The 27,078-nt window shown below is 43.1% G+C and overlaps 1 protein-coding gene across 1 annotated transcript in view; it reads right to left on the minus strand.

The window, feature by feature from the left end:
* PRXL2B (peroxiredoxin like 2B) overlaps nucleotides 1-27,078 on the minus strand; it is a 609,295-nt gene that overhangs the window by 359,025 nt on the left and 223,192 nt on the right. The window contains exon 4 of the mRNA XM_044062981.1: nucleotides 13,028-13,079. Within this exon, the coding sequence (XP_043918916.1) occupies nucleotides 13,028-13,079 (52 nt within the window). The remainder of the gene's footprint in view (nucleotides 1-13,027; nucleotides 13,080-27,078) is intronic.

The raw sequence follows: 27,078 nt of genomic DNA on the forward strand, positions 1-27,078 counted from the left end.
AATTCTGTAAGATACTGAAGTGAAACACTCAAATTAGGCACTGAAACATCAAAGCTCTTTGCTTTGCTCCAAAGAAAAAAAACTCCTCCATTTATCAGCATAAACTTTCCTTGTACTAGGCCGTCTGGCCTCCAAAATGACATTCAAAACTTGTTGAGGAAGCTGCGACCCCCCCAGGGTCTAGAACAGAATACGCCAGGCTGTCAGGTGCAGGGACTGTATCCTGACATTGAGGAAATGATTGCCTGCCTGGGACAAAAGGTGTGGAATTGATGGCAAAGGCCAAGGAGGCTCCCGTACTAAACTCCTCAGCAGAGGGTACCAGTGCTGACGTGGCCAATCTGGAGCTATTAGAATCATGCAGGGCTTGTCCTGTCTGACCTTCAAGAGCACCTTGGGAAGGAGAGGCAGAGGAGGAAAGGCATAGACGTGAAGGTTGTTCCAACTGAATGATAGAGCATCCACTTTCCAAGCTTTTGGGTGAAACATCTTTGTGCAAAACTTTGGCAGTTGGAAATTTAGTGGAGAAGCGAGACAGATCTATGTCTGGAGTCCCCCAAGCCACTGTCAACTGTTGAAATACATGAGGATCCAATTTCCACTCGTGGGGATCCACCATCTGTCTGCTCAAAACATCTGCTAAGGAGTTCTGTGCTCCTGGCAGAAACCTTGCCTGAAGAGTGAGGTGCAAACTGAGAGCAGTCTCCCAGCTTTTGGGTGAAACATCTTTGTGCAAAACTTTGGCAGTTGGAAATTTAGTGGAGAAGCGAACAGATCTATGTCTGGAATCCCCCAAGCCACTGTCAACTGTTGAAATACATGAGGATCCAATTTCCACTCATGGAGATCCACCATCTGTCTGCTCAAAACATCTGCTAAGGAGTTCTGTGCTCCTGGCAGAAACCTTGCCTGAAGAGTGAGGTGCAAACTGAGAGCAGTCTCCCACAAAATCATAGCTTGCCTGCAAAGAGGGTACGAATAGGTTCCCCCTTGCTTGTTGATGTACCACATGACTGTTGTGTTGTCTGTTTGAATCAACACTTGTCCTGGGTGAAGTAGATCCTTGAAGGCCATCAATGCAAATTGGACTGCTAACATCTCCTTCATGTTGATATGCAAATGTTGAAGTCTGGCAGGCCACGTGTCTTGAACCCATTTTCCATTGAAGTGTGCTCTCCAAGCCATGTCTGAGGCATCTGTCGTTAAGATCTGACTCGCCTTTGGTCGGGTCACAGAGAGTCCCTTGTTTAGGTGACATTCCTGAGCCCACCACAAAAATTCCCTTTGAATGCAAGGTATTATCTGAATGACAGTGTCCAAATCGTGGCAGTGTTGAGTCCATACGCTTTTGAGATACCATTGTAGCTTCCTCATATGCAGTTTGGCATTGGGAAGCACCAGAATACAAGATGCCATGAACACCAAGGCTTGAAGGACTGTCCTTGCAGTCAGCCTGGACCGTAGAGACAATTGTTGGAAGTAAAGGGTAAGATTTCTTTGTTTGTCCGGGGTCAAAAACCCCATCTGAGAGGCTGTATTCAGTCTCACACCCAGAAAGCACATGTCCTGAGAGGGTACTAGACTGGACTTTGTTTCGTTCACAGAATACCCTAGGCACCTTAACACTGCCATAACATACTGTAGATGGTGAAGCAACTTGACTTTGTCTTGAGCAAGAATCAGGCAATCGTCCAAATAAGGATAAATTTGTATTCCCCTTAATCTTAAGAAGGCTATCACCGGAGCCAGGACCTTTGTGAACACCCTAGGCGCAGTAGATAAGCCAAAGGGCAATGCAGAGAACTGATAATGTAAAGTCCCAGCCCGAAAACGCAGGAACCTCCTGCAGCTGGGCCTGATAGGAATGTGAAGATAAGCCTCTTTGAGATCCAGAGTTACCATCCAGTGATCTTTGCCTAGCAGAGGCAGAAGTTGTTGCAAAGTTAACATCTTGAATTTTGGAATGTCCAGGTATGTGTTGAGAATAGACAAATCCAGAATTGGCCTCCAAGTGTTTCCTTTCTTTGGTACAAGAAACAGGCGAGAATAAAATCCTAGGCCCACTTCTGACGGAGGGACCTCCTGGATAGCCCCATTTTAGAAGTAAAGAAATCTGCTTGTGAGCCTCCACCTTTTGCTGAGGAGGAATGTCTGGCATGCCTTTGAAAGGAGGCAAGGTGTGAAAATAAAACTTGTAGCCTCGATCTATAATGTCCAACACTCATTTGTCCTGGGTGACTAAAAGCCAATTTTGCCTGAAAAGTGCCAACTTTCCTCCCAGAGGAGCTGCCAGACAGGAGGGATCTGGCAGCTGAAGATACAGGTCATTGGGTCTGTTTACGAAAAGGCTGACCCCTGCCCTCACCTGAAGATAGTGCAGGGGAACTCCACGTCCTCGGTCTGAAAGAACCCTGAGCATGAGCTCTGCCCCTATCACGTCTAGATCTGCCCCTAGACTGTAAATCAGAAGAAGGATAAGCCCATCCCTTAGCCGGCCAATTTCTGCTAAATTTAGGGGGCTGCACCTGTAAAAATTCCTTAACTGTCTGCATAGACTTAGCCTTGTCTTCCATTTTCTTCAAAACTGACTCCACAGGAAAACCAAACAGAACTTCAGATTGAAGGGGAGCATCCAAAATTCGAGCTTTAACATGCTCTGACAAATTCTGATCCTTAAGCCAGGCGTGCCTACGAATAACTGATCCAGTGGCAGCCACCCTGGAGGAAGCCTGAAGAGCATCAAAACCACACTGCAAAGAATGCTTACCCACCTGATCAGAGGCATGAACTAAATCTTGCAATTCTTTACACTCAATACCCTCTGCCAAAGCATCTACCTTAGATATTAACTGACTTAAGAGAAAATTTAGGTACTTCAGCATATGAAACTGGCAATTCAAAGCCCTCATCGCTAGAGTGGAAGAAGTATACACTTTTTTACCCCACCTATCCAAAGCTCTAGAATCTTTATCCAGAGGAACTGGATTCTTCACAATAGAAGCCCTGACACCCTTAGGTCCCTGGCTAATAGTCTCCGGGTCAGCTCTTGGGCTCTTATACAAATATTTATGAGCCTCTGGCACTCTGTAATACCTGTCTGGTTTAACAGGGGCAGGAGGTAAAGAATCAGGATTAAGGGAAGCTTCAGAGAAAACATCCTGTACATCATCCAAAACAGGGGGAATAGCCAAGGGCCTATGCTGTGGTAAAAATAAAAATTCCCTAAGCCTCTTTCGAGAATCTGAGAAATCCTGACCTTCCCACTTAAAATGCTCCCTCATGGAATGCAGGGTTTCTGAAAAAGAAAAATCCTCTGGAGGGAAAGCAGAAGGACATGAATCCTCTGCATCTGAATCAGAATAAGGAGGAAAATCCTGAATGTCCTCAGCCGAAGACTCAATCTGAGGAATGCTCCAATCCTTCCACCTCTGGCTCCACCCTAGGCCTCTTGTCCGGGGGGGGGGGGCATAGGACCCCTGATTAAAGTAATCAAATCCTCTGCCATCTTTAGCATATGCTTTTTAGGTACAGAACTAGGGCTGACACCAGTGGAAGACAAACCAGGCCTGACCTTGGAAGGTGCTTTAGAGACAGAAGTAGAAGGCCTAACCACCTTATGCAAAGAAGGGACTACAGAGACCTGAGAGTCCCCCTCAGCCTGACCAGACTCCTGAGAGGCCACATCCTGCAAGATTAAAGGCTCCCCCTGAGATTCAGCTGAAACTTCGGCTGGATCCACAGATACCACCGTAGTTTCCAAAGAACCGGCGTCCGTAACGGACGACTCATCCTGCTTGGACTTTAACGTTTTCTCTTTACGCTTCTTAGCGGTAGCGGGCGGAGGATCCGACGGCATATTGTAATTACACCGCTTACCGAAGACAAGTCTAGCACAATCTAACCTGCGTTTAATGGTGAGCTTGTTAAATCTAGCACAAAAGCGACACCCGACTACGTCGTGCTCAGGCCCCAAGCAAGGAATACAAAGAGAGTGATAATCCCTATGAGGTATCTGCTTCCCACAAGAAATACAATTATTTACTTTTTCTGACATCCGGATTTAACTGAGGCAAGTAAAGACAAAAATATTCCCCAACGGGGTACTTAGCCCAACTTGGTCTTCGGTCTGAAACTCAGAATACGAAAATTTCAGGACGCCGAACGGCACTTGCAAACGCTGCTTCTGCTTCGGACCATGTGGCAAGAAAGACTGAGGATATGGCGTCGGTCATGCGCTTTAGTACCACGGCGTACTGACGTCAGATCTAAGCGACCATGACCGACGCCAGCCTAACACTTTGGTATTCGGGCCGACCGAGGACAGCAGACTACCCACAGGTTATGACTGCAGCAATGTGAGATGAAGAACATCACCCCTAAGAGTTGACAAGTAGTCAGGGTTCTGGAAACATATGTAGACAGTAAACTGAAGACTTCAAAACTCATCTCCTAAAAGGTAATGTACTCGAGCAGGTGGTGTGTTGAGCTATACACGATCTAAAATGCAAAATGGAAATGGCATGGAGTTTTAGCTTGTTTAAAACAGCTGAGGGATAAGAATTCAGCAACAAAATTACTACACGTTACTTGAGCAGTTGCAAGCGGCATCACTAGGTATATATGCATATATATATATATATATATATATATATATATCTATCTATATATATATATATATATATATATACACACACACACACATATATATATATATATATATATATATATATATATATATATATATATATATATTTTTTTTTTTTTTATTTATTTATTTGCATTTGCTGTCTAGACGTTTACAGCTGGAAAGACCCCATTTTCAGTTTAGAACCTGGGCAAAATGTTTCAGAAATACTACATGCACAAGTGGCAGAAAAAAAAAATGAAATGCCAGTCCACTAACAGAAATCTCTGACACTGGAACAGACACTATATAATACCTTCTATAGGATCATAGGAAATACCAAGTCTTACAAACATTGACGCCGTAGCAGTGCCCACCCTTAGACTGTGCCTCCCCTCTCATGGCCATACAGGCCAGTCAAAACCTGGGATGAATTTGTTAATACCCATGCAATCATCCAGGTCTATGTGGTGAAGCCAACTGCCAAAGAATTATCATTCAAAGGTGTCAGATGTCTTGGTCAGGTCAGCATCCTGTGCTTCCCTTTTGAAGTTAACCAGATTGATTAGACAGCATCTAACTTTGACAAAGCTAAACTACTGCAGGTAAAGCCTGATAAAATTCTTAACACCCTAATTTACCAGGTCAAACTATGTTCCATAATTTTGCAAATGAGACTTGTCAGGTTGATTGGCCTGTAGTTACCAGGGTCAGTGATGTGACCACATTTATGGAGTGATATCACTACTGCTGTGCATCAAACCTCCAGGACAAGCCCTGTGGCTCGGCTCAGCTCAGATTACATAGTTTGAGGAATGGATCTGAAAGGGTGTGTTTAGTACTGTTTAAACAGCCTGGTGTATTATTAGGTCCCATGGAGGAAGTATTTTTGGTTTTGGAAAAGCACCTTTAGTGCACATTCCTTAGTGATGGGGGTTTGACAGATCCAAGGATAACTGTTTTTTGGATTGCTCTCTCTGGGGTGAAATTTGCACTGGTCTCTCGGGTAATTTTCATACTAAATTTATTAGTTAGAATGTTGACTACGGCTACTGGGTCAGAGTAGAAGAACAACCAAAACTGAGAAAAACACACTTTATAGTAGCAAAGCTTTCGGATAAAATCCTTCCTCAATACTAATACAAACAAATCTAAAAACCAAATGGTTTAAATACAGGTCACTGAAGTCACATGACTAGCAGTCCAAAAATCATGTGACCACAAGTATATAAAGCGCTCAAAAGTCTACAGGCGAGCAAAGATTTAGTGATTAAACAAGCCGATAAAGGTGGGGCTGTAGTCCTTATGGATCGGCCTAAGTATATATCTTTAGTTTCTGTTCTACTGAATGATGTTGAGGCTTTTAAACGTATTACATCAATAGATGTCAAAAGATGTATTAGTTATGTCAATATGGTGATCTATGATTTGCAAATTAGTGGTGATATTACTCTGGATTTATTTCATTTTTTTACTGTTTCTTGTCCAATTATCCTTTGTCTCTATGGGCTGCCTAAGATACACAAGTCGGTGACCAACCCCCCCCATGAGACCAATTGTATCAGGAGGGGGGTGGATCATCGAACCTATATCTATATATTTGCAAACACAATTGCAACTATATTTACCTAAATGCACTTCTGTGCTAAGAGATGCATCTGATTTCCTTTGCAAATTGCGTGTTTGGTTTAATAGTATTGGTGGTTCCTGTCGACAAAGTGAGTATTTGTTTGTAACGCTTGATATAGCATCCCTTTTTACTGTAATACCGCATGATTTTGGTATTGAGTCTATCAGACAATTTTTGATCTCCCAATCTTCTCTTGTGAATAGATCTGGTGAGAATATTTGTTCTCTTCTAGATGTAGTTTTGAGGAACAATATTTTTCTGTTTGATGAATGCTTATATTTGCAACTCACTGGTGTAGCCATGGGTACTTCTGTGGCTAACACTTATGCCAACTTGGTGTTATACCAATGGGAGAAAGCTTATATTTATAATTTGGATAATTCTTTTGTAAGTAATATATGTTTTTATCAACGTTTCGTTGATGATTGTTTTATGGTTTGGAAAGGTTCCCTTTCACAGTTGAATGAATTTGTTCATTATTTAAATGCAACCACCAGTTTCTTGAAATTTAAGATGGATGCCTCTGATAGTGAGATTAATTTCTTGGATGTTAAAGATACAACTACGTGAGGGTTCTATCCATACCAGCATTCACAAAAAGGAGATAAACTGTGGTAGATACATTAATTATTCCAGCATGCATGCCCCACATGTCTTTAAGGGGATTGTTACTTCACAGTTTAATAGAGTTAGTAGATTAAATACTGATGATGCTACATTTAAATTTACAGTTGGATGAGATGTCCAAAGAGTTTCTGGATAGTGGTTATGATCCTAAACTAGTCCTAGATTTAAAAAATAAAGTTTTAGTTAATAGGAGTTCCCACCCACCTACGAATTGGTTTTGCCTTTTCAATCTCCAGAAACTTACTAGGATCTAAAACCTTCCATTGCAAAAAAATAATACACCTGCAAACGAATTAAACTAAGCTAAAAAGGTCAAACTAAAATTAAGTAAAGAAACAAGCAGCAAACAGAAGCCAATGTCAGATTTAAAAGCATCTGCAGCTTAGAAAATAGTGAAAAAGTGAGAAGGTAGACAAGCCAATTCTGTCAAGCAGAAACAGAATTAACCGCCAAGCCAAAGAGAGATCTCTATGCAAGATCAAACACCTTCAAAGACTTTCTCTCACTGTTTCATGCTCTTTACTTATCATATCTATCCACAACATAAAGTCTCAGTGACTCAAAGAGCATAACTACCTCAAATGCATAGAATAAATGACTGCGAGTTCTTTTGTATAAGGCGCCTGGATTTGGGTTCCAGTGCTGAACAGTGGGAGCTCTGCAGTAATGGGGCACCATCCTTCACTTCAGACTCACAAATCTACATTTGTCACATGACACAGTATACAGAGTCCCTACCTTCATTCTGAGCTACCACCAACTCAGGAAGATGTCAATGATCATATGATAGTTACTGAAAGAGTCCAAGCACTTTAGTTTAAAATTACATAGCAGCTAAAGCAATACAATTACTATTACTTGCTTTAATATTCATAAAAATATTCTCTCATGCAAATATTTTTAAACACGAATTATCACGTGACAAAGCAAACTTACATGTATATAATGTAAATCAAACCACGTCGAGTTCATATTTACACATTATATAATATATAAGGAATATAATGGATGTATAATCAAAGCAGTATTACATAAATTATTCAAGTCACTGCCTTGTAAACTTTATTACTCCTCCAAAACATTTTTCTGCATATACTGTTCTCACCATTTCCATTTTTTCTACGTAATTTACTCCTACCATTTTCTGAAGATCCTACTTCCTGTTCTGTTACCTCTGTTACAGTATTCTCTCATGTAAACATTTAGCTCAGTAACACACAGAATGCATACATAATTTCGTTAGCAAACAAAAGAACAGGTAAACTTTCCTTGTGCCCTCATCAAGTTACATCTGTTTACTATGAATACCTCTCTTGGCCACTTGAATCTTCCTTCAAAATAGTCTACAGGTTTTGCGGACCTAATTTAGTCAACAAAATTTCAATAAAAAGACTATTGTTTATACCTCAGCCCCTATTAGTCAACATCCTCAATCCATGTTTTTCAATTTTTGTACATGGGATCAGGGTGTAGCATCAACTGTCATCTCTTGATTCAATGCCACTCTCCTACCTTCTTTGACAGTCATGCCTGACTGTTGCAGGTCTTCTGTAACACAATCCATTCATCTCTTTGCTGGACGCCCTGTTTTCTTTTCTCGTCTGTTGCAAATCTCCACCAGATTGTCTGTTTTCCTGATCATATGCCTGAACCATTGTAATCTGTTCTCTTTCACCTTATTTGTAATCTGTTCTCTTTCACCTTATCTGCAACTGAAGCTACTTGGACTTCTGCTCTGAGGTCCTCAGTTCATCTGTCCAATGGTGTGCATTTTACCACCAGTCTCAGGCACCTCTCCATCACATGTATCTTCTAAACTGCTCTGCCTTCACTGCCTATGTTTTTGTGCCATACAGTAGCACTGGGTGCACCACTGTTTTGTACATCTTACATTTCAGCTATTTTGGCATTCGTCTGTCATGCACTACCTCAGACACTCTTTGCCAGTTGTCTTTAGCCTCTCTGACAGTAGCCTTGACTTACTCATTCAGACGACTTCTCCTCAACCTTCTCTCTCAGAAACCTGAAGCTGCAAATGTGTTCTACTACTTCCCTTCTATCAATTTTCAGCTTCTTCTGATTTCCCCCATTTGCTGCCATTACAACCGTCTTATCTGTATTCAGTTTCATCCCATATGCCTTCAGTTTTCCATTCCATTCTTGTTCATTGCCTGCATGTAATGCCTCACCATATGCATACTGCAGCTTTGTTGATATGTCCAGTGCTACTCCCTCTATTACTACTACTAGATTAGAAGACAATGTGGTTACTGCCATACAGTATGGAGTCTTCTCCAAATTACCCTCTGCATTCTACTTGTTCACCATCTCTGTTAGGACCACCAGAAAATTCTTAAAGAAACTCGACACTACTGTACTCCTTGTAGAGCCTCACTGCACCAACACCCCTTCTTAAAGGCATCAGTCTCCTACAAGCTGTTCACATGCATGTATTTGGATTGTCCCTTACCTTAAAGATCATTTCTTCATCTGGACACTGGCTTGCATCCCACTACTCAAACATTGCAGTGCCTGAAACACTCACTGCTGCTGTCCCATCACTCAATTAATTCATAAAGGTAGTAGACACTTGACCTTTTCATGCAGCAGCAATTTATCAGGCTGTAGCATCCCCAATCTATGTCTGACTAGCAGACCTGGGCCTGCATGACTGGCTAGTGGGAAAGGTCAACAGGCAAAAATACAGTTCTCATTTGGAAGGAGCACAAGGTCTTTCAAATATGCCCTCAAGGAGGATATGGGCTAGCCCTAAATGATCAAAGCAGCCTACAGGAAACAGTGAAGCACAAGCTCATAGGTGACATGTTCAGCACCCCATATGTACACTTAGCCAGGCAATGTGCACTATGTCATCTCCTTTCTACACGGCAGGGGACATAGCAATGTAGAGCTACCAGATGGTGCAGCGGATGACAGTGCAGCAGAAAAAAATATATATTTTCTCAATTATCTGCCTCACTAATAGCGAGGTATTCTTCTAGTCAACAGTTGCCCCAGTTTTGACCTTTTACCAATCAGTTAAGACAGACCTAAAAGCCAAAAGGGGGAAGTGGGGGATGGGGGGGGCTTCTGGGATGTTGCCTATGTCTGGGGGTACAAATGGAAGCAAAAAAAAAAGTTATTCAGGCCCAGAAACAATATGATTTTCATGCTGTTCACAGCAGCATGAACTGCAATTATATAAAGTGCATTTATCTCCTAACAAATTAAAACAACCTTTCTGAACTTAAAAAAAAATTCAATAGTGCTACCTGTTCTGTCCCTTGACCAGCCTGCATACCTCTCAACCTCTTACAGCACGAAATCTGGACAAAGCCACAAAATTGGGGAGGTCAAAGGCCCAAAAATAGGGACATTTTTTAAAATATTGCTCTTATAAGCTTAGAAAGTAAATAGAATAACTAGTTTTGCATTAGCATGACTTTCTGAAGGATATGAAGTCTGAAACTCAAATGTTTATTATTTTCTAACTTCAGTCCTCAATGATTTGCCAAGTGATTTGCCAGAAAACCATAATGTGATGAGAAACAGACAAAAAATATGAGGCAATAAATCAGGACATTCTGCAAAAATCTGGACAGTTGAGTGGTATGCCGGCTTGGAGTGTCTAAAATCACAACCTCTGACCGCACAACTTCCAGGATGACAGAATTATGAAATGGATTGTAGCTGACATGCTCATCTTCCCTAATCTTATTATCGTGGCCTTCCCACAAGGGATAGCACAGGGGTAGATCTGCACTCACTGCTTATTAACAGCCTTACTTTAGGCATAAACAGACTCATCTGTACTCCTCATAAATTACCTTATTTTTACATCTGTTCCTTCTAGCCTTTAATCAAAAATGCTTTTAAGAAGAATATTTGAACACCTGCACCCGATTCCCCAATGAAGTCCCTGACAGTAGCTCTCTGAAAACAAAATAATCGCATCTCACAGGCCTGACAGTAACAGAACTGAGCAGTTTCATGCATGTATGCTTTAGAAAAAAAAATCCGTAGGAGATCAGTGAACCAAACTGCAGCAAAGACTGGTCTTCAGTCTGATATGGACAAACTTACAGCTGGAGTACATTTGTACATTTAACATACAAGCGGCCACAGTACACCAAAATAAGCAACAAGGATAGGCGAGTAAAGGTTATGTTTGCTTCAAATTGAAAAAAAAAAAAAGTCTTCATTTTTGATTTTAATACTATTTATTGCTGCCATCATGATACCTTAAATCTCAGAAATAATGCTAACTGCAGCTGTCCAATTGCCCAGACATTAACATCCTTCTATAAAAACTTTATCTGCTCTGAAGATGTAACAGCATGCTATCTACTCACTGTAATGCCATGGCCAGTGACTATCAATACAAATCTAAGCCTGATTCACTGAAAGTCTGACTCAAAAGAGAAACAAAACGTGTAAAATATAGCAAAAAAGTTAGCAATCTCATGCCATTACTGCCACGAGTGGCATGCATTCAGTATATGCATTTCATATGATCCTAATGACTTTTCCATATTTAGTTCTGGTAACGGTACTGTTTGCAATTTCTAGCACCAATTCTCATCCAGCAATAGGAGCAACTGTATTCCTACAGGACATGAACGTGAGATTAACATGCCACTCCGAGTGGTTACTATACACAACAGTCCAAGGATTGAACTCTTCCTGCCTCTATTCAGTGCATGCTAATGGTGAATTCTAGAATCCTATCAATATTCGAGAAAAGAGATTGCCTCACTAAAATAATATGGCATTGTACATGGAAGACTTGCAAATGTAAAAAACTGAATCACTAGAGAAGCCTAAACAGACTTCTTGGCGAGAAGAAAGCTCCATAGTGAGAGGCGAGACTGCATGCAGTAGCGAGTTCCACATACAGGTGGAGCTGTTCGGCAGGTTCAAGAGTTGTGAGGGAGTCCGGGGCTAAACGCATGCCAGGTTTGTTATAGTGAGAGCCATCCCCCAAACTGTGGTGGGGCTAATTTGCAAAATCCACATAATTAGAAACGGATTTAATTCCCTAGTGGCTCCAGCAATCGCATCCCTCATCCTGGACAGGGAGAAATCATCTGTCATGTCTGCATTAAATCAGTCCACTTACAGTTGGAACATATCAGCTGCACCTGGCATAAAGGTTAAGGTCTTCACCTCACAGACACAAGGTACACAGTTCGATTCTGACATGACTAGGCTTAAAATGGCCCTTCAGGTCAATTAGCCTGGTATTCAACTATGAATACACATACAAGTCTGGATGATCTCATGGACATGCAAATCCACCTGTGTATCAGATCTCGCTTTGGAGGCAGGCTCCCTGCTGCAATGTCAAGCCTGACTTATAGGCGGAGCTGCTGTAACAAAGGACCTCAGTAAAATTTGGTGGGAAGTCCTCTGGTAATTCCAGGCTACACTCATAATTGGCGATTAGGTTCATTAACATTAAGTGTTACAGGATATCATTACATCTTCCTTGCATAGTGTTTTCCTGCTAATTCAATACCTCAGCATTGTCAGCTACTAAACTGGATGACCCCACTATCCAAGGATGATGTCATCCTGAGGGGCAAGGAGAATTTTATGTCTAAGAGTAGTAATAAGATAGTGAAATCTGGTCACTCTTGCAATTTTTTTATTTACTTATTTATTTTTTGGAATTACGCCCTAGCCTAGACAAAAAGGCCACTAAACACAGGAAAGTTAAAGAAAAATCCAAAGGATGCATCACTTATCTTCAAACATATAACATTTTTGTTGACAGGAAACTGTATATATTTTTAAAAGTAAGGTGTAAGCTGTTGCTGTTTTATTGGGAGGGTGGCCTAATGGTTAAGGTGTTTCCCTTACAAACACAAGGTGCAGGGTTTGAGTCTCACAAGGGATAATTGGCCAGGCTTAAAATGGCTCACAAGGGCAGTTAGCCTAGTACTAATCTATGAACCTATAAAAAATAATCTTTGGGGTGGCTGGAAAAGGTATAAGAATTGAGGAGGTCAAAATCATGAGAAGGAAATCTATGTAGGTGGCAGTATGGATAAACATGACAGACTGAGACAGCAACTAACATTCTAATACATAGATGTAAACATAAGATTCCACTGAGGAGGTATAAAAAAAAGTTTTGAATTTACCTCTTAAAATTCAGATCTTTATAACACTGCTTCTTTTCATCAATGTAAAGTTCTAGAAGGAAACAAAAACATTATCAACTTAAAGCAATAAATATCCTGGGAATAGTGAGTTTATAAAAATATGTTCAAGTTTGTCATTTCTGCCTGTATGCACCTCCTGGAAGCCCACATTAAATAAGAAGCTGATTAACTGTATGAAAGTACTTTAATTTCTGTAATTTTTTGTTTGTGTAATGTTTTGTACTTCACCCGGGCTTAGCCTGAACTTGGTCAATACTGATACCCGGTGCACTACACTTGTAAACAAATATAAATAAGTAGAAGTCATAACGATAATCATTTTAGATGCCTTGCTGTGTATTAAAATATATTATGATTGTTAGAGTGCGTATTCCTTAGGGTTCCCCTGCAAAAGACAGTGAAAATAAATCAATGGAGCAAGCTTGGTAATTAAGAATAAGATGAAATAACTATGGTATAATCATATGTATTAAAGTTAAACACGTTCTTCCATATCAGATTAAGATGCATAAACTGTGAGTGGGAGGGATCAAGTGTGGAAATGGCTTTAGCCCATGCAGACATTGTAACCTGAATCCTAAGAAGTGGAGCTAAACATGGTAACAGGGGAAAAAATAAATTATACCCATTAGATGCACACAGCCAGAAGTACATGGTAGATCAACAATATTAGATTTCAGAAATGAATCAATCAACAAACTGATGAGCGTAAACGATGACAAAGCTGTGGCAGAATGCAGAAACATAACATATGAGCTGGAACAGCTAATTGGTGTTAAACTTAAAGTGGATGAACTTGATAATCACTTGGTGACAATAAAGTTGTATGCTAATGGAATATCAGAGGGAATCAGCAATGATCTGCATAATTTCTTCCAGACAGTGTATAACAGAACAAACAAGGAGATCAACAGGATACATGATGCTAGTCTTAATTGTTTTGTGATATCAGGACACAGACTGAAGATAGGTGAAAAAAAGCAACTACAGTGAATTGCCATTAAATCAGAAAATTCTACCAGATTATTCTTCAGTTGTTTAAAGAAACTATGAACGTTACACTTCTCTTTATCTTGGAGTAATAAAACCTAGACTTGGCTAGTAATTCCAGTCTGCCATACTCTGCTATGTTGGGTCTAAAGGACCAGAAGAAGCTAGAAGATTGAGCTGACAGATGGTTCACAGGTAGACAGCCAAGTACTAGACTAGCTGCTCTTGTGAGCCATTTCAAAGGTAAGAAAACTCTGTACCTTGTGACTGTGAGGTAAGCACCTTAACCATTACCTCGCAAACCCTTAGTAATGGCTCAGAAGCCACAATCTTCCTTTGCAAGAACTGAACTCATTCCATCAGTAACACTGACAGAAATATGACTAAACAAGAAGCACTGTCCCTGGGTGGGCTTGAACCACCAACCTTATTGGTTAACAGATAAACACTAACCAAATGCATCACAGACATTTGGGATATGGCAGATGGCCTCAGCATCAGCAAACAGATAGTGAACAAACCTAAAATTAACCTACGTGACTTCCACATGGAAGAGGTTAGGTGGCATAGAAGAAGGGACGGACAAAAATACATGCTTCACCCTTGCTCTGCAACTTAAGGATAGTATGTTGCCAAATGCAGCAACGGCCCTTTCTCTGAAGGTTCTACTTCAACAGTACGCCCACTGGTTGCAAACAGGACATGAAGTACCAAAGTTGGACAAGATGATGATGATCTGGTGGCCAGCTTAGACCCCACTACGGCTCCAAGGCTGGACAGAAGAAAAAAAGAAGTTATGTACCTACCATAACGTTCCATGTTAGTTGTCTCATCTCGCCTTCTTTCTTGCAGGTTGAGATCGGAACCGATCCTCAGCTCCGACTCGGCCATCTTCAATAGCTCGACAGCTGTTTACTGGCTCGAGGCTACCCCTTATCCCATAATGCCTAGCGATAGCTACCCAGATCTCGTTTGAAATAGCTAACTCCAGACATGACAAGAGAATAAACCAGTCAAAAGAACTGGTTGACTTATACCTCCCATATTGTCTAAGTCAATAGTGGAAAACAAAAGAACACTCAGCCAGTGAAACAGGAACTCCTCTCAGTCCACTAGGACATGGGGACAGAGAATGGGATGGAAGAAAGAAGGCGAGATGAAGACAACTAACATGGAACGTTATGGTAGGTACATAACTTCTTTATGTTAAGTTGTCTAACTCACCTTCATTCTTGCTGGTTGGGACAGCGTCCCTAACCCCTAACATCCTGGGTGGCTCAGTGGAACAGACTCTTCAGAGCAGTGGAACCAAAGTCAGCTCTGCTCCAGGAGACCATATCCAGCTTGTAATGAGAAATAAGGGTATGACGTTTTGCCCACGTGGCAGCTGCACAGATGGAATCCATGGACAACCTAGACTGAAAGGCTACAGAGGTGGCCAAGGCCCTAGTAGAATGACCTTTCGGTTTAATTGGTAACTCTTTGTTCCTTAACTGATAAATAAAAGTAATAGTGTGGGACAACCATCTAGATAAGGTCACCTTAGAAACTGGGAGACCTTGTTTGCATAAGGTATAAGAAAGAAATAATTGGTCAGACTATTTCTTTAGTTCTGTGCAGGTAAAACACAATTGTCTATGAACGTCCAATTGGTGGAGTTTGCCTTGTTGCTATGATTTGGGAAAAACATAGGGAGATCTATAGATTGGTTTAAATTATTTTCTGAGCAGACTTTAGGAAGAAACAAAGGATTAGTCCTCAGAGCAACTCTGTCCTTATGAAACACCAGGTAGGGAGGACGAACACATAGTGCCTGAAGTTCGGAGACACACCTAGCTGAAGTGATAGCTACCAGAAAGAGTGTCTTCCAAGACAGAAACTTGATGGAGCAGGATGCTGCTGGTTCAAAAGGGGGCAGAATTAAGGAAGTTAGTACTAAATTAAGGTCCCAAGGAGGAGGGGGACCTCTCACATGAGGCCTAAGAAGAGATGTCCCTCTCAAAAAAGCTTTACAGAGCTTATGAGACATAATGTTAGAATTTGACAAACCAACATGAAAATTAGAAATGGCCGCTAATTGTACCCCAATCGTAGTGGAAGCGGACCCAGAGTGAAACAGTTGTGCTAGGAATTTGTGGACTGCGGCAGAGAATGGATCCACATTCCTAGCCTCTGCCCAACAAGAAAAACGTTTCCATTTGCTAGCATAAGTTTTTCTTGTTGTAGACTTGAGAGGAGACTATAATCTCATGGACTGCTGGGAAATGCTAGGAAGCCTGGCTAAGGTTAGAAGTGGAGCAACCAAGCTGTGAGCTGGAGAGTTTGCAGGGATTGATGCAACCCGCCTGACTGATGAACCAGGAGGTCTGGAATTGGGTCCAGAGTCCAGGGCTGATCGAGAAGTAATGGTGCAGGAACGGGAACCATATCTGTCGAGGCCAGTAGGGAACAATGAGGATCATTTTGCAACCCAACAATATTGCTTTCTGCATGAGTTTCGGTATCAGGGGAAATGGAGGAAAGGCATAAAGAAGTCCCTGAGGCCAATAGTGGACTAGAACGTCTCTGGGTATGTGACCTGGAAGCGGAAGAAGGGAGAAGTAGTTGCTGCATTTGCTGTTGAAGGGGGTGGCAAAAAGATCACAGCAAGGCTGTCCCCATTTGCGGAAAATAAGATTCGCAACTTCCTGATTCAGAGACCACTCGTGAGGCATGAGGATAGCTCTGCTGAGCCTGTCCGCTATGACGTTGGATCTCCCAGATGTGCATCGCAATCAGAAAACGTTGGGAGGAAATCGCATACTGCCAAAGTCTGAGTGCTTCTCGACACAGGGGGTAGGATCTGGTTCCGCCATGCTTGTTGATGTACCACACCACTGACATGTTGTCTATCTGAATAGCAATGGTCCTGGAAGGAAGAGAGTCTTGAAGAGCTTGCAACGCCAAGAGCACGGCTCTCATTTCCAAGACATTTATGTGCAGATGGTACTCTTGAGGTTGCCAAGTATCTTGGACTGTCCTGCCCAGATAATGCCCCCCTATCAGGGAGGCATCTGTCATCACTGTGGCTAACGGAGGGGGTTGTATGAAAGGTCTGTCTTGAGTAACTAGTGGGGAGACCATCCACCAAGAAAGATGTCTTTTGCATGCCTCCGTGATCAGGATCATGCGAGTCATGGGTAGCTCTTGGAAAGACCACTGCATGAACAGAAGCCACTGAAGAATTCTCATATGAAAGCGCGCTAGTGGGATTAGAAGAATGGCAGCTGCCATGAAACCCAGAGTTTGAAGGACGTACCTGACTTGGATCCTTTTGCTCTGCATTAGAATTTGTACTTGTTGACGAACTACGGACACTCTTTCTAGTGGTAATCTTGCGAACATATCCCTTGTGTCCAAGTCTGCTCCTATGCAAGTGATAGGCTGACAGGGCAACAAGGCAGATTTTTCAAAATTTATTGTAATGCCTAGCTGGGTGCAGATTGTGATTGTATAATCCCACGCTTGTAGGAGTTGATGCCTGGTGGTAGCAGTGAGGAGCCAGTTGTCTAGATATGGAAACACCTGGAATCTTTGACGTCTCAGGTGAGCCGTGACCACTGTCATACATTTGGTGAACACCTTGGGGGCTGTGGTGAGACCAAAGGGCAGAGCTCTGAACTGGCAATGACTGGCCCCCACCCAGAAGCGAAGATATCTCCTGGAGCACCTGTCCATCTTGATATGACAGTATGCGTCCTGAAGATCTATCGAGCACATCCAATTGTCCTGACTCAGAAAGGGTAGAATGGACTGTAGCGTGACCATCCAAAACTTAGTTCTTTGGGCAGACCTGTTTAGTCTGCTGAGATCCAGAATCAGTCTCAAGTTCCTTGTCTTTTTTGGTACCAAAAAGAACCTTGAGTAAGTTCCGGATCCGTGCTGGTCTGCAGGGACTTCCTGGATGGCTCTTTTTTCTAGCAGTTTTGAAACTTCTATTACTGCTTGCTCCTTCAGATTGGGTGGAACATCTGGAAGGATTTTCTTTGACGGTAAGGGGGCTTGATTTAAGGGAATTTTGTAACCTCTGGATATAATGGATCGTACCCATCTGTCTTTTGTCAAATTTTGCCAGGCTTTTGGGTAAAGTGAAAGTCTTCCCCCAACTGCCTCCAGAGGTGAGCAGCCGGGCAACCCTTCAGGGATGCTGGAAGGGCTTATCAGAGAGAGATTCTCTGTTGCCCTGGTTCTGCAGATCCCCTCTGCTGCGAGGGCGGTGTCTATTATTATTGTTTCCCCCTCTGCCTCTGGAGGAAAAATCACTATGTGTGTCAGGCAAGGCTCCCTGAGATTTACGGAACCACATCTTACCACCCTTCTGACCCTTGGGGTAAGGTCTAGAGGGAGTGGAAAAACAGACTCCCATGGCAGAGAGAGTCTTGCCTTATTGCTTACACCTGGTCAACGTGTCTTTCACCTATGGCCCAAAGAGAAAGGAGCCATCAAAGGGGATATTGGTGAAGGATGCTCAAAAGGGTTCCGCAAAGTTACACAGCCGCATCCATGCATGCCTCCTAAGGGCCACATCCGTGCCTGCAGCTCTACTCGCCCCATCGGCTGCATAGGAAATGAGCCTCATGGAGGAGTTAACTACAGAATTAAGCGTCGCTAGCTGGGAAGCTACTTTGGCTTGTGCTCCCTCAGCTGTAGGATCTTGAAGGGCATCTCCAAGCTCTTTAAGGAGATCCCTTTGAAGTAGAGTAAAATGACATAGGTAGTTCAGCGACCTCATGGAGAAGGTCGCTGAAGCAAACATTCGCTTCCCATACCTGTCCATCGTCCTAGACTCCTTGTTAGGGGGATGAACAGATGAAGTCTCCGCTAACTCTTTTTTGGTGGCTGCTGCTACTACCATGGCATCAACGGGCACACCTTTAGAAAGGAATTGCTTATCCTGGGGAGCTGTAATACATTTACGTCTCCTCGGAGATGGTTCCACTGTATCCAGAGCTGACCAAGCCTTTCAAGCCACTACTGACATAAGTGGATCAAAAGGTGGAGAAACCCAGGAGGTGGAAGATCGGGAACCGAAAGCATCCAGGAATACAGACTCATCCTCGGTAGGGCCTAGGGAGGCCTCAAAAGAAGAGGAAACACCCAATGGGGTGTCCTGGAGCATCGGTTCCCTATGCTTGGGGTCTGGAGGAGGAGCAGAGGTTGGCACAGGCACTACAGGGGACGGAGCCGGTGAGGCTGATAGTGGAGCTGACTCAGGGGACAGCACACTCCACACAACCTCAAAGGCATCCCTGCCACGAGGCAGAGAAAGCTCCGGTTCCGAAGAAATAGGAATCTTTCTGCGCCGAGGGGGATGGCTCCGAGGCCGATGTTGGAGCCGAGCTCACCTGCACCGATGCTCCAAGAAGGAGAACAGGGTCGGACAAGGGTATGATGCCACTCGTCCCCTCAGAGCAGACAAGGGAGCCCCAGCGCCCAGATCCCTCGATGGAAGGTACCACCGAGGAAATCGGAGCAGATGTCGGAACCGAAGGAGATATGGTTATCGGAGCCGACGGTTCCACTACCCGAAACCCAACAAACTCCGGCTCAAAACTCATTGGAGTTGGAGAAGTAACATCAAGTGAAGTGGACGAAGCAGATACCTGTTGAGGTGGGCTGGACAATAATTTAGCTAGTGCCTGTGACTTTAGCAACCTACTGACTACTCTCTCCACATCGTGATCCGATAGCCTAGAGGATTGAGAGGAGTGAGAGGATCGGTGGCTATGCTCACTTTGAAGTAATGGAGACAGAGAAGCCGAATGCACTGACTCTAAGGAAGGGGACCTCAGCCTCTTGTGGCTCTGTGACGGCTACGAAGCATCCAATGGAGCCGACAGGAAGGTTGTCTTGTCGGTGCCGGCCGGAACAGACACTGGAGGTAAATCCTGCACAGGAGTTGGCTCCGAGAGTGGAGCCGACGGCTTAGTGGATTTTGGGGATTTCACTGCCTGTGAACTCTTTGCCGGTGAATCCTGGGGTTTTAACAGACCCCTAAGAATCAGTTTGTTCTTACGCTCCTGCAGGACTCTTGGACTAAAAGCATGGCAAATAGAACAAGAGTCCTGCAGGTGAACAGCGCCTAAACAGTAGACGCAACTAGTGTGCCCATCTGTCAAGAGACATTTTCTTACAGCAGGAGTCACACTTCTTAAATCCAGAAACCTTAGCTTCCTTAGACATGCTGTACCAAAAAAAAGGAAGACTAAGTAAATACAGACAACAACAAGAACAGTTCTAAACTAGACAAAAAAAGTACAGTTTTGTACCTACCATAAATGTAGATGTTCGAGGATTCCCTTGCTGCAGTCCTGACTATTGGGTATAGTCCGCGTCCCAGTCGGCCCGAATACCAGAGTATAAGGCTGACGTCGGTCATGGCGCCTTAGACTGACGTCAGTACGTCAGGGTACTAATGCGCATGACCGACGTCATTTCCTCAGTCTTTTCTTGCCCCAGATGTCAGAAGACCCAAAAAGACAAGTCCCAAAACAACCTGCACCAATAAACATGTACAATATATACAGTAAAATATATACAAAAATATAAGCATGTAAAGGCACCTACACAACCACCCTGAAACACAGAGGGGAAGGAGGGAGGAGTATTGGACTGCAGCAAGGGAATCCTCGAACATCTACATTTATGGTAGGTACAAAACTGTACTATGTTCTTCGCCTTCCCTTGCTGCAGTCCTGACTATTGGGTAGAATCCCAAAGCAGAGGTAAGGGAGGCTGGCAAATTATAAAGTAGCAGGAGCTGACAACATGCCTTGTAAAACAGCTGTGGCAAAACCAGCTCTAGACTTAGAGTATATAGGCAGGTGATAATGCCTAGAGAAAGTATGCACTGAACTCCAAGTAGCTGCTTCCAGAATATCCTTAGTTGCCACCCCTTAGAAATGCTGTTGAAGTGGCAGTAGCCCTAGTGGAATGAGGCCTAATCCCAGCTGGAACCTCTTTGCCATGATGGGAATAACAAAATGCAATGCAAAAGCCAATCCACCTAGAAATAGTTTGTTTTGACACAGGTTTGCCCTGTGAACTTAAAGCAAAAGAAACAAGTAACTGCTGAGACTGCCTAAAATGTTTAGTCCTGCTCAAATAATACTTAATTGCCTGTGTACATCTAAAGTGTGCAAAATCTTTTCCCCTTTATTTTGAGGATCTGCAAAAACGTAGGCAAATGAATAGTTTGGTTTAAAGCCACACTAGAAACCACCTTAGGCATAAAGGAAGGATTAGTGCGTAATGATACCCTGTCCTTATGGAAAATCAAAAGGGCTCTACTGCCATAAGGGCCTGCAACTCAGACACCCTTCTTGCAGAAGTAATAGCCAACAGAAAAGCCGTCTTCCATGACAAATATTTCAATTCAGCAGTAGCTGCCGGCTCAAAAGGTTGTAGAGTAAGTTTTTCCAACACAAAATTGAGATCCCAAGCAGGAGTAGGAGCTCTACGTGGGGTCTTATATTCTTTGCCCTCTAAGAAACTGCTTGAACAAAGGATGCGAAAACAAAGGTGGGTCACAATCATAGTGAGCTGAAATTGCTGCAGCATGAATCTTTATGGAAGAGAAAGACAAACCTTTGTCCAATAACTCAGTAAGATATTGAAGAGCCACACTCAAATTAGGCTCTGAAATCTCCAAATTCTTTGCTGTACACCAAAATAAAAATCTCTTCCATTTTTCTGCGTACACTCTCCTAGTACTAGGCCTTCTAGCTTCCATAATCACATTTAAAACTTGTTGAGGAAGCTGAGACCTTCCATGTTTCAACACAGAATATGCCAAGCTGTGAGATGGAGAGATTGAAGCTTGACATTGAGCAGATGACCGTCCTTCTGAGATAACAGATGAGGAATCAGAGGTAAAGGCCATGGAGGCTTCTTTACAAGACTCCTTAGAAGTGGGTACCAGTGTTGCGAGGCCAATCTGGAGCTATCAAAATCATCCTTGGCCTGTCCTGTCTGACCTTTAGTAATACCTTTGGAAGAAGAGGTAGAGGTGGAAAAGCATAGACATGAAGGTTTTTCCAACTGAAAGACAGAGCATCCACTTTCCAAGCTGTGTGATGAAACCCCTTTGTGCAAAACTTTGGCAGCTGGTGGTTTAGTGGAGAAGCGAACAGATCTATGTCTGGAGTTCCCCATGACACTGTCAATTTCTGAAATACATGAAGATCCAGTTTCCACTCGTGGGGATCCATGATTTGTCTGCTTAATACATCTGCTAGGGAGTTCTGTGCTCCTGGCAGAAACCTTGCCTGAAGAGTCAGCTGCAGGCTTAACGCAGTCTTCCATAAAATCATTGCTTGCCTGCATAGAGGATAAGAATGTGTTCCCCCTTGCTTGTTGATGTACCACATGACAGTTGTGTTGTCTGTCAGAATCAACACCTGCCCTGGAAGAAGTAACTCCTTGTACGCCATCAATGCAAACTGGACTGCTAACATCTCCTTCATGTTGATATGTAGATGCTGTAGTCTGGCAGGCCACTTGTCTTGTATCCACTTTCCATTTAGATGAGCTCCCCAAGCAGTGTGCGAGGCATCTGTCGTTAAAATCTGACTCGCCTCTGGCCGGGTCACAGAGAGACCCTTGTTTAGGTGACATTCCTGAGCCCACCACAAGAATTCCTTTTGAAGGCAAGGTATTATTTGAATGACAGTGTCCAAATCTTGGCAGTGCTGTGTCCATACATTTTTGAGATACCATTGCAGCTTGCTCATATGCAGTTTGGCATTGGGAAGCACCAGAATACAAGATGCCATGAACCCTAATGCTTGAAGGACTGTCCTTGCAGTCAGCACGGACTGATGAGATAGTTGATGGAAGTAAAGTGACAGACTCTTTTTGTTTGTCCGGGGTTAAAAAGGCCATCTGGGCTGCTGTATTCAGTCTCACACCCAGAAAGCACATGTCTTGAGAGGGTACTAGACTGGACTTTATTTCGTTCACAGAATACCCTAGGCATCTTAGCACTGCTATGACATATTCCAGATGCTGTAGAAGGTGTTCTTTTCCTTGAGCCAGAATCAGGCAGTCGTCCAAGTAAGGATAAATTTGAATGCCTTGAAGCCTGAAGTAAGCTATCACTGGAGCCAGAACCTTTGTGAATACTCTGGGCGCAGTAGATAAGCCAAAGGGCAATGCAGAGAACTGATAATGAAAATCTCCAGTTCGAAACCGCAGATACTTTCTGCAACAGCCTTATGGGCACATGAAGGTAAGCTTCCTTGAGATCCAAAGTTACCATCCAGTGATCCTTGCCCAGCAGAGGTAACAGTTGCTGTAACGTCAACATCTTGAACTTGGGAATGCCCAGATAAGTGTTGAGGATAGATAAATCCAAAATTGGTCTCCACGTGTTCCCCTTCTTTGGTACTAGGAACAGGCGAGAATAAAATCGAAGCCCCTTTCTGACACAGGGACTGGCTGAATAGCCTATCTGGAGTAACTGAGAAACTTGCTTGAGAGCCTCTTTTCTTTGTGGAGGAGGAACATCTGGCATGCCTTTGAAAGGGGCATTGTGTGGAAATAAAATCTGTACCCGTGATGAATGATATCCAGCACCCATCTGTCTTGAGTGATTAAATCCCAATTTTCTTTGAAAGAGACAATCTTCCTCCCAAAGGAGCTGCCAGACGAGAGTCCACTGGCAGCTGAAAAGAGCAGGTCATTGGTTCTGCTTACGAAAGGACTGACCCTGCCCTCACCAGAAGTCTGAGCAGGTGAACTGTCTGATCTAGGCCTAAGCGAACCTTGAGCCCTGCCCCTACCACGTCTAGATCTACCCTAGACTGGGAACCATAAGCAGGATATGTCCACCCCTTAGCAGGCCAATTTCTACTAAACTTCGGAGGCTGCACCTGCAAAAATCTTTAACAGTCTGCATAGACTTAGCTTTGTCCTCCATTTTCTTTAAAACTGCTTCCACAGGCGGTCCAAACAACACATCAGACTGTAAAGGAGCATCCAAAATCCTGGTCTTAACATGCTCAGCTAAATTCTGATCCTTCAACCATGCATGTCTGCGAAGAACAGAACTAGTAGCAGCCACCCTCGAGGAGGCCTGAACAGCATCAAAACCACACTGCAAAGAATGCTTACCCACTTGTTCAGACACATTAACCAAATCCAGCAATTCTTTACACTCAATGCCTTCCGCCAAAGCATCCACCTTAGATTTCAATTGTGAAAGGAGATAATTCTGATATTTCAGCATATGAAATTGACAATTCAACTCTCATGGCTAGAGTGGAAGAAGTATATACTTTCTTACCCCACCTATCCAAAGCCCTTGCCTCTTTATCAGAGGGTACAGGATTTTTAACAACAGAAGCTTTAACACCTTTAGGCCCCTGAGAAACAGTTTCTGGGTCCGCCCTGGGACTCTTAAACAAATACTTACGAGCTTCGGGCACCCTATAATACCTATCAGGCTTAACAGGAGCAGGAGGCAAGGAATCAGGGTTCAGAGAAGCCTCTGCAAAAACATCCTCCACCACTTTCAACACAGGAGGAATAGCTAAGGGCCTATGCTGAGGCAAAACAAGAATTCCCTAAGCCTTTTCTGGAGTCAGAGTAATCTTGGCCTTCCCATTTAAAGTGCTCCCTCATGGAGTGAAGAGTCTCTGAAAATGAAAAATCCTCAGGAGGAGAAGCTGAAGGAGTGGAATCATCCACATCAGAATCAGAATAAGCAGGAAACTCTTGCAAGTCTTCCACAGAAGACTCTGAAGCCTGTGAACACTGTTCAAAACTATCAAACTCCTGTTCCACCCTAGGCCTCTTATCAGGTGGGGGCATAGAACCTCTAAGCAGAGTAATCAAATCTTCAGCCATTTTAAGCATATGTTTCTTAGGCACAGAGCCCGAAATGCTAGGAGAAGCCCCTACAGAAGCTGAACTTGGCCTTCCTCTAAAAGAAGCTCTGGAAACAGAAGGAGAGGCCCTAACCACCTTGGGAAGAGAGGGAAGAACAGTTACCTGAGAAGCCCCCTCAGCCTGGCCTACTTCCTGAGAGGGCACATCCTGTAACAGTAAAGTATCTGCCTGAGACTCCATAGAGACTCCTGGCAAAACCTCTAGCTCCCCTGAGCCTTCTAAAGGACCGGCGTCCGGGACTGCGGTTCCTCAACCCTAGACTTCACTGTTTTGTCCTTGCGCTTCTTAGATGAAGCGGGCGTCGGAGCATCCGACGCATAATATAATTACAACGCTTCCCAAACACTAACCTAGCACAATCAAGCCTCCTCTTAATAGTGCGCTTATTAAATCTAGCACAAGAGCGGCAACCAACAACGTCGTGCTCAGGCCCTAAACAAGGTATACACAATGTATGATAATCCCTATGCGTATCTGCTTCCTACAAGAAATACAGTTATTCACTTTTCTGACATCCGGTAATATACTGAGGCAAGAAAAACCAAAATGTTCTAGCGGGGTACTTAGCCAACTCTGTACTCGGTCTGAAACTCCGGTTTCGGAAAATCTCAGAACGCCAACCACTTTTCATAAAATTGCTTCTGCATCGGACCATGCGGCAAAAAAGACTGAGGAAATGGCGTGGGTCATGCGCATTAGTACCCTGGCGTACTGACGTCAGTCTAAGGCGCCATGACCGACGTCAGCCTTATACTCTGGTATTCGGGCCGACTGGGACGCGGACTATACCCAATAGTCAGGACTGCAGCAAGGGAAGACGAAGAACATCACACTAGTACTATCTATAACTATGAAGGAAATCTAAGATATAATATAGTTAAAAGTTTTTTTTTTTTTTTTTTTACAATAAAGGGAAAAAGAAATAGGAGAGCCTCTAAGTTAAACGGCTAACCTAGGGATGGGGGAGGGGTGGGGAGAACTCTAACAAACGAGTTCTACAAAAAAGGAGAGACACTATAGAAAAAATAACTACAAAACGCATCACTAAATCTAAATAGAAACACAAAAAGTTAAATATACGAGCCTGAGCCAGAAAAATGGCACCCTCGCAGCTTAAGCGGCAAACGAGATCTAGGTAGCTATCGCTAGGCATTATGGGATAAGGGGTAGCCTCGAGCCAGTAAACAGCTCTCGAGCTATTGAAGATGGCAGAGTCTGAGTCAAGGCTCCCTTCCCAACCAGCAAGAATGAAGGCGAGATAGACAACTTAACATCAAAAGTTAATGGTCTCCTGGGGCTGACAGCTGACAACAGGGCAGAAAAAATACTAAAAAAGCCTGGATCATCCCCACCATGCCCCTCCAGGGTCATTCCATTATTTCGGGATTAAATGCATCCTCTTTTGAAAAGACCTATTTAATTGTCTTGCAAGATTATTACTTTATTCCTGTCCAGCAAAACTTTCCTTTCCTGTCCACTCTCCCCCTCTCTCTCCAGAGTCTCCCCCTCGTATATCCTTCCCATTAAAAGAATGGGAACCAAACAATACATCTAATGCTTACGTGTTTCTCTAGCACCACCTTCCATTCTACAAACTCTTATAAGTAATCCATGCAATTCAGGAACACTCACATGTAACATACACCATTTCACAGCTTCTCAACTACTGTGCTGGGGTATATCTTGGAAGAGATTATCCAGCAATTAGATGTTCTCACTCTGTTCCTCATATCACCCATCAGGACAGCCTTGAGGTCTTTCCCTGTTAACATGCTACAGGGAGTCTCACTAGTCCTCTTCTTCCTAAAAATATAGTGGTTAGCAGTGTATAGGTTTCACAGGTAAGCATTAGGCAATAAGTCTGCAGACCATTACAAGCCTAACCAGCAAAAAAAAAAAAAAAAAAAAAAAAAACATTAAAAATTTCTCTTCAGCCTAGAGGAGGGTACAACAAGATACGTCGGGGAGAATTTAAGGCTGCCCATTCAGTTATCTCAGGTTTACTTTAAAGAATACAAGGTTGCTACTGTGATACGTAGTACAAGTTTGTTCCAGAGGGGAGGAATACACTGGGATATGAATCTATCATACCAAGATGTCTTATCTTTTGA

This window comes from Protopterus annectens, chromosome 2.part1 (assembly GCF_019279795.1).
Source record: "Protopterus annectens isolate FY-2018-M chromosome 2.part1, PAN1.0, whole genome shotgun sequence".
Lineage (NCBI taxonomy): Eukaryota > Metazoa > Chordata > Ceratodontiformes > Protopteridae > Protopterus > Protopterus annectens.